This window comes from Chrysemys picta, chromosome 11 (assembly GCF_011386835.1).
Source record: "Chrysemys picta bellii isolate R12L10 chromosome 11, ASM1138683v2, whole genome shotgun sequence".
Classification (NCBI taxonomy): domain Eukaryota; kingdom Metazoa; phylum Chordata; order Testudines; family Emydidae; genus Chrysemys; species Chrysemys picta.
The window spans coordinates 2,340,844-2,349,425 of NC_088801.1; the positions used below are offsets into that span (position 1 = coordinate 2,340,844).

Genomic DNA, 8,582 nt, shown 5'->3' on the forward strand with positions numbered 1-8,582 from the left:
CCCAGAGCAGGTGCTGATTGAAGTGCAAGTTACAAAGAAGGGGGGGGGCAGGTAGATCAGGTCTTGAAATGCACCTAGAACTGGGCGTGTTCTGGGAAACAGGCAGAGATGGGACAGGAGGGGCCGCTCGCGGGGCCGCTCATATTATATTCCACTAGGGCAGGGGGTTCTCAACCTATTTCTTTCAGAGCCCCCCCCCCCGCCAACATGCTGTAAAAACCCCATGGCCCCCCTGTGCCCCAATAACTGGTTTTCTGCATATAAAAGCCAGGGCCGCGTTAGCGGGTACCAAGCAGGGCAACCGCCCGGTGCCCCGTGCCCCAGGCCCCCCCACAAAGCTCCATCACTCAGGTTTCTGTTTCAGCTCTGGGTGGCGGGGCTCAGGGCCCTGGGTTTCAGCCCCAATGCAGTGGGGCTTTGGCAGATCTAACGCCGACCCTGCTTGGAGGCCCCCCGCCACCTGCTGGGGGCCCCGGAGCCCTGGTGGAGAACCACTGCCCCAGGGAACCAAGGCGCCCCTGCCGCTTGCTAGTCTGCAACCAGCAGCCGAGGGCAGACGCACGGCCCCCTCCCCACAAAGCCCAACTGTGTTTCCAGCAGCCCCCCGCCCCAGCGAAGCAGCTTCTCCCCCTCCCCTGCCCCCGGGCTAAGAAATGCACCGCAGCCGCAGGGCTCTGCTTGTCTCGGTAGGTTTATCTCTCTTTGCAATATACAATATAAAACAATATGCTTCTGTTTTGTACATCTGAGCAACATTGGCACGGCGAACATCCCGCGGCACCGGGGCTCGTTACATTCCGGCAGCAGGCGGCTGCCTTCTCGGCTCGGATCCCGGGGGGGGGCAGCCCCCCCGCAGCCCCAGAGAGGGGGAGGGGGCTGGATGGAGAACACCACTGGGGGGAGAAATACTGCTCCTCGCCGGGAGTCCCCCAGCCCGCGCTGCACGGGACACCCCCATCTCCGGAGACAAGGACTGGGAACCTGGGGGGGATTGATCGCAGCGCTGCGTGTGACACACCCACGATGGCAGAGTCGGTAGCTGGAGAAAGGACAGACACTCGCATGCATAATTACAGCCATTTTTTTGTTAAAAAAAAATACAAGATCCCTGGCCCCCGCCGTACTGTGATTCACAGTAGCAGCTAAGAACACACGGGTGTTGGGCGGGGGGGGCGGGTCCCCTCCCTTGAAGGTGAGATTAGAGCATGGAGAAGCTGCCCCCTCCCGCTGTAAAGACGTAACCTGGCTAATCATGCCTCAGGCCAGCCACAAACCCAAAAATCCAAGAGCCCCCCCCCCCCCACTTGGGAGGACAAGTCACCCCACCCTCTAACCCCCCCCTCCCCCCGGAAGGCAGCGGCAGCCAAGCCATTGGTTGATGGTTCAGGGTCTCCTCTGGACAGGGCAGCCTGTCCCCCCCCGCACCCCAGGAGATGTGCCCCTCCCCTCCCCCCGCCGCCTGCAGACGGGCCCGGTCTTCGCTGCCCCCTCGGCAGCTCCAGGGGCGAGCAGGTTTCGGCGGCGGCTCCGGCGGGCGATGCTGGGGGGGGGGAGGGAAGTCCGGCAGCTCCGCGGCGGGGGTGGGGGCCCCAGGTACCTCCTAGCGGTCCAGGCTGATAGTCCAGTGCTTGGCGCCGGAGTCCCTCCTGCCGCCGGTCTCCCCCTCGCTCTTGAGGTCCTGGAAGACCTGGGTGAAGTAGTGCGGGTCCGAGTTGATCTGCAGCATCTTGGCGCTCAGGCGCTGGATGAGGGCCAGGCAGCGCTCCCAGAACCGCTCCTTGTCGCCCTCCACCAGGAAGGGCTTGAGCGGGTAGGAGATCTCGTTGCCCATGTAGGAGTAGGCCAGGTAGAGGCAGGTGAGGAAGGCGGCCTGCAGCTCGCCCTGGCTGCCGATCTCCTCGCCCCGCAGCGCCTCGCGGCACAGCAGGTAGACGAAGACCAGGTTGGCCGGGGTGATGAAGCCCTGGTCCTGCCAGCCCTGTAACAGCAGCGCCCGGTCCACGCTGCGGAACCAGGCGATGAGCTCGCCGGGGCTCAGCTCCTTCAGGCGGTAGCAGCGGCGGCACACGAAGTCCCCCAGGCAGCGCAGCAGCTCCCCGGTGGAGGCCTGGACGATGACCCGGCGGGGGGAGCCCGGGGCGCGGCTGCCGGGCGGCGGGGGCGGCGGCGGCGGAGGGGGCGGCGGCGGCTTGCCCCCGCCCGACTGCAGCTCCGGCGGGGCGGAGGGCACCGTGGGCACCGGCACGGCCAAGGGCCCCTGCTTGGTGCCGGGCGCGCCCGCCTCCTGCTGCGCCCCCAGGGACTTGCGCAGGTTCTCGCGGTTGCGCTGCTGCACCAGCGGGTCGGGCTGGGCCCCCCCGCTGCCCGGCTTGGGGGTCACCTTCTTGGCGCTCTTCTTCTTCTTGGCCGAGGCGGCCACCAGGCGCTTCCAGGTGAGGGCGGAGATCAGCACCCCGGGCCGCTTCAGCCGGCTCTCGCCTTTCCCGTGCGCCCTGGCCGGGGCAGCCTCCTGCGCCAGGGGACCCCCGCCGCCGCCCTTGCCCGAGGCGGCGGGGGGGGACAGGGACAGCACCGTGCCCATCCTCGCTCCTTCCTCCCCCGGGCACTGGGACGGGCCGGAGCCGAGCGGTCTAGGGCGCGGCTGGAAGCCAGGAGCAGGCACCGGCCATGGGAGGACGCCGGGCGGAGCCGGAGGACGCGCCGCTGCGCTTGTTGCGCCAGATCTGGGCTCTGCACCAGCGGCTGCACCAGTCCCGGCCCCGCCGCTCCCCGCCTCTCCCGGAGCAGCCAATCCAAGCCGGGCTCCCCCACCCGGCGCGCCGCAAGGCCCGCCTCCCCGGGGGGACCTCCGGCTCGGGCTGGGGAGCCCCGGGGCTGGGGGTCCCTGCTGCCCCCAGCGGCTGGCCGGGACCGGGGGCTCCAGGGAACAGCCCCAGCGGGCAGGACCAGGGCAGGGCGGGGGGGCGCTTTCCCTGGCAGATCCCCAGGGACCACCTTAGCCCGGAAAGGATGTGAAATGGGCGCTTCTTATTGGGCGGGGGGGGGGGGCATTAATGGCCCCGTCCCTGCCTAACCCCAGCAATGGGAAGGGGGAGCTGCTGTTATCCCTGGCTGGCCCTTGTCTCCAGCTGGACAGGCGGATTCCTCCATCCCAGGGCCAGAAGGAACCACAACGATCATCCAGTCCCAGCTCCTGCATAGCTCAGGCCGAGAATACAGCGGCCATCAAGCGCCGGTTCGGGTCCCGCAGCTCCATATGGGGATGATGGGCCCAGACAAGGTTCAGAGAAGACGAGGGGGGGTTGGAACAGGAGGAGAGATTAAACCGAGTAGGACTGTCCATTTGGAAAAGAGACGACTAAGGGGGGGGGGTACAATAGAGGTCTATAAAATGATGACTGGTGTGGAGAGCCTCTCCTTCACATGGTCTTCACACCACCCACAGTGAACCTGTGGAACTCACTGCCTGTGGATGTTGTGAAGGCCTAAAGTATAACTGGGTTCAAAAAAGACCTGGAGAAGTTCCTGGAGGCCAAGTCCATCAGTGGCTATTGGCCAAGAGGGTCAGGGACAGATCTCCCTGCTCTGGTTGTCCCCAAAGCTCCATCAGAAGCTGGCAGTGGAAGATAGGGATGGATCACTCCAGAGTTGCCCAGTTCTGTACACTCCCCCTGAAGCTCTGGTACTGGTCACTGCCGGAGACAGGATACTAGGCAAGATGGACCATGGTCTGACCCAGTTGTTATGTTTACCACCAAAATGCAGCCACCTCTAGGGTGGAAGTCAGCAGACATCTCTTGCATGCCAAGGTCCATGCAGCAGTTCTCAAGCCACCCCCCATAGGGCCTGTGCAAGGGGACACTGGTAGAATAGCTGCATGAAGAGGACTCCAAACCCCTTGGGCACCATATGGGGGTCTCCAGGTCAGCCCAACCTAAGCTAACATGAGGGGTAGGAACAGGGACCATCTAGAGATCCCGGGCTGCATTGTCATGAACCCAGGGGCCCTAATACACCATGACAGCAGCAGGGAGGTGATATAGTTGCTAGTCCAGCCCTAGCCTGGACCCTAGACCCTGATTTCCCTGGTTTTGTGCAGATTCAAAGAAATTCACGTCCCAGAGAGGCAGGAGAATGCTCCTGATTCCCAGCTGGGGTTCAGGTGGAGGGAAGCGGGGAGGTAGGGGCACTCCCCCACAGCCTGGTGCCACCATCCTGTGCTCCAGAATCTCGGGTGGAGGGAAGCGGGGAGGTAGGGGCACTCCCCCACAGCCTGGTGCCACCGTCCTGTGCTCCAGAATCTCAGGTGGAGGGAAGCGGGGAGGTAGGGGCACTCCCCCACAGCCTGGTGCCACCGTGCTGTGCTCCAGAATCTCAGGTGCAGGGAAGCAGGGAGGTAGGGGGCACTCCCCCACAGCCTGGTGCCACCGTCCTGTGCTCCAGAATCTCGGGTGGAAGGAAGTGGGGAGGTAGGGGCACTCCCCCACAGCCTGGTGCCACCGTCCTGTACTCCACAATCTCAGGTGGAGGGAAGCGGGGAGGTAGGGGGCACTCCCCCACAGCCTGGTGCCACCGTCCTGTGCTCCACAATCTCAGGTGGAGGGAAGCGGGGAGGTAGGGGCACTCCCCCACACCCTGGTGCCACCGTCCTGTACTCCACAATCTCAGGTGGAGGGAAGCGGGGAGGTAGGGGCACTCCCCCACAGCCTGGTGCCACCGTCCTGTGCTCCAGAATCTCGGGTGGAGGGAAGCGGGGAGGTAGGGGCACTCCCCCACAGCCTGGTGCCACCGTCCTGTACTCCAGAATCTCAGGTGGAGGGAAGCGGGGAGGTAGGGGCACTCCCCCACAGCCTGGTGCCACCGTCCTGTGCTCCAGAATCTCGGGTGGAGGGAAGCGGGGAGGTAGGGGCACTCCCCCACAGCCTGGTGCCACCGTCCTGTGCTCCAGAATCTCGGGTGGAGGGAAGCGGGGAGGTAGGGGCACTCCCCCACAGCCTGGTGCCACCGTCCTGTGCTCCAGAATCTCGGGTGGAGGGAAGCGGGGAGGTAGGGGCACTCCCCCACAGCCTGGTGCCACCGTCCTGTACTCCAGAATCTCAGGTGGAGGGAAGCGGGGAAGTAGGGGCACTCCCCCACGGCCTGGTGCCACCGTCCTGTGCTCCAGAATCTCGGGTGGAGGGAAGCGGGGAGGTAGGGGCACTCCCCCACAGCCTGGTGCCACCGTCCTGTGCTCCAGAATCTCAGGTGGAGGGAAGCAGGGAGGTAGGGGGCACTCCCCCACAGCCTGGTGCCACCGTCCTGTGCTCCAGAATCTTGGGTGGAGGGAAGCAGGGAGGTAGGGGCACTCCCCCACAGCCTGGTGCCACCATCCTGTGCTCCAGAATCTTGGGTGGAGGGAAGCGGGGAGGTAGGGGCACTCCCCCACAGCCTGGTGCCACCGTCCTGTGCTCCAGAATCTCAGGTGGAGGGAAGCGGGGAGGTAGGGGCACTCCCCCACAGCCTGGTGCCACCGTCCTGTACTCCACAATCTCAGGTGGAGGGAAGCGGGGAGGTAGGGGCACTCCCCCACGGCCTGGTGCCACCGTCCTGTGCTCCAGAATCTCGGGAGCAAGTCCACGGACCTGGGGGTTACAATGAAAACCTTCCAAACTGCAGACAGCCTGACACAGTAACTGCCAGGTGAGAACAATGACTAATCAAGTCTCATGCTTCAGGGTGTCAGCTGCCTGCCGGTGTCACTGGTCTGTTCATTCCCTCTGGGGCACCTGGCCTTGGCCACTGTCCAAAGACAGTGGTGGTGGAATCTCCTTCCTTAGAGGTGTTTAAGGTCAGGCTTGACAAAGCCCTGGCTGCAGGGCCGGCTCCAGGCCCCAGCGAAGGAAGCAGGTGCCTGGGGCGACCCATAGAAAGGGGCAACGCTCCGTCCGGTATTGGGGCGGCACGTTCGGGTCTGTGGCGGCAGTTCAGCGACGGGTCCTTCCTCTTTGGCGTCTCCACTTCAGTCTTTGGCAGCACGTCGGCAGCAGCTCAATCGGGTTTTTCTTTTTTCTCTTTTTTTTTTTCACCGCTTGGGGTGGCAAAAAAGCTGGAGCCAGCCCTGCCTGGCTGGGATGATTTAGTTGGGGATTGGTCCTGCTTTGAGCCGGGGGTTGGACTAGATACCTCCTGAGGTCGCTTCCAACCCTGATATTCTGTGATTCTATGACAGGACGCTGGTCTGACCCAGTCTAGCTGTTCTGATGTTGGGTGTTTTCCCCCTCCAGTGCATAATGTACAGTCTCTCAGTACCTACAGGGGGAACACAGATTTGATAACGGGCTCTTCAAGCTAGCCGGGAAAGGTCTAACACAATTCAATGGCTGGGCATTGAAGCTAGACACACTCAGACTAGATGCACGTCTTTAGCAGGGAGGGTATTTAACCACTGGAATTATCTACCAAGGGGTGTGGTGGATTCTGGCCTTGGTAAGCTGTATCTGGGTTGTTTTTCTACTTCCTCTGTGGCATCAGAGATTGGCTTCAGGTGGAGGTGGGACACGGGGCGGGGTGGGCCAGTGCTTGGAGGTGGGTCGGTGAATCCTCCTTCTAGAAGACTGGCTGGTGGTTCTTGCTCATGTGCTCCGAGCCTAGCTAGTCACTGGATGTGGGGTTAGGAAGGAATTTCCCCCCAGCTCGGATTGGCAGGCATCTTGGGGCTTTTCACCTTCCCCTGCAGCGTGGGGTGGGAACTGCCTGCTGTGATCAGCTGGGTGTCTTTCCCCTCATCAATTCCCTGCCGTTGGAGGGCGGCACCTGGGGCCCTCTTGGTCTCTGCCCTGGGCACACAGCAGGACTGACGGGTCTCAGGAGCGGCCTACGCAGCAAAGAAAAGCCCGTGACTGACCCGTGCCAGCTGACTCGGCTCAGACTGCAGGGCAGTTTCATGGCTGGTAGACTTCCAGGCTCAGGCTGGGCTCTCATGCGCCAGCCGGGGGGTTTTCTTTGCTGTGTAGATGTCGCCCTTGGGCTCCATACCGGGGGAGCTGGGTGAAGTGTAATGGCCTGGGCTATCCAGGAGGGCTAATTCACACCCCTGATGATGACTGTTGAAGTGTCAGCGTTCACCATTTCACTGCTGATTAAAGCACGTCAGGAAGGAGTGACCTGGTGTGACGAAGTTGGGGAATGTGGTAGTGTTTCACATGAATCACGTTTGTGTGCCTCAGTTTCCCTGTGTGCTGCATGTTTAATAAGATGGTGGGAGAGGGTTTGTTGTTGCAGAGGACCAGGTGTGACCTCGCCTAGCAGCCGGGACCCAGACAATGGCCTGGAGATGGGGGACCCTAGCGACTGGTGTCCTGGTGACCAAGAGGCCCAGCCCAGCGTGGAAAGCAGCCGGTTCTGGCCAGTGGGAGGACAATGGGCTGAGGAGCGAGGACCTCGGTGACTGGACCAGCCCGTTCCAGCCGGAGGGGGAACATAGGACTGAGGAGAGAGGGGACGGAAGACAAAGGACAGGGGAGGAGCTGTTGGGGCAGGTGATATAGGAGCCTCGACTGGAAGGAGGGGGCTGCTGGACTGGGGAGAGGGAGCAGCCAGAGCCCACCTGAAGGCGGGACAGACCTAGATGTGCTGGGCTGAGGGAGGCCAGGCCTGAGGCCCTGAGAGTTTCCTGTGCTGGGTTCAGATGCTCAATAAACCTCCTGTTTTACACAGGCTGAGAATCACTCCAGGCTAGAGAACAGGGGGGCATTAATCCCTTCAGGGGTGGAGGCCCCGGGGGGCCAGAGCGAGGGGACTCCCTGGGGCCCACGGCAGACACAGGCGTCCTGAGGCTCAGAGAGGCGCGGCTCCAGGAGGCCGAGGGGCCTACGGCTAAACCCCCGAGAGAGAGTGGGCTCCTGAGAAGGGCTGCCGCACTGAAGGGGGGTCCTCCCAGGGACCACACCGAGCCGGGAGAGACCATGAGTCCCGTGACACCTGGTTAAGACCAGCACACCCTGCTGTGAGCGACAGCTCATCCTGGGGCCAGGAGCAGGAAGCATTGCGAGATGGTTCCCAGCCCTGGAGGGCCCAGCAGCCAGGAACACCCAGTCTCGGGAGAGGGGGGGTTGACCCACGGTGTGGTCCCTTGGGCAGGGCTTGGCTGTGGGCCAGTTCCCCAATTCAACCCCCGCTGACATAGTTCAGGCAGGAGTCTTGCGCACGAGGGCATTTAGGGGAAACCCCTGTTGGTTGGTGGGGAGTTGTGGGGTTGAAGAAGGGGCCTATCCCCTGCCCACACCCAGCCTCCATGACCAGACAGATCCCTGCATGGGCAATCTCCCAGCATTCGCCCTGTCACGGGCTTTTCGTCACCTGCAGCCTGCAACCCACATTGCTCCTAGCAAACACCCCCCATCCCCGCCCGGCTCCATCCCCGCACAGCGGCTTCACCAATGGTAATCATGATATTTGCACCCACGCTAAGAAGTCCCAGCGTTAGCATGAAGCCGGGGCCTTGGAGAAAGGTTAAGGGCCCCTTACGGCCTCCTAGGACAGCCAACAATCATCATGCACCAGGCACAAAACCAACGCCTCCATCGGCACTTGGAATCTGGGAT

General features: G+C 62.8%; 1 protein-coding gene across 1 annotated transcript; it reads right to left on the reverse strand.

Annotated features, from left to right (window-relative positions):
• Positions 1-680: 680 nt before the first annotated feature.
• Positions 681-2,976, reverse strand: CDK5R2 (cyclin dependent kinase 5 regulatory subunit 2). The gene has a single exon (XM_042847248.2). It carries the CDS (start codon positions 2,579-2,581, stop codon positions 1,601-1,603), a length of 981 nt encoding a protein of 326 aa, XP_042703182.2. The 5' UTR covers positions 2,582-2,976; the 3' UTR covers positions 681-1,600.
• Between the last annotated feature and the right edge of the window lie 5,606 nt (positions 2,977-8,582).

Bases quoted from the DNA above. Each gene is read 5' to 3' on its own strand.
- CDK5R2 (XM_042847248.2), bottom strand. From the start codon at position 2,581: ATGGGCACGGTGCTGTCCCTGTCCCCCCCCGCCGCCTCGGGCAAGGGC.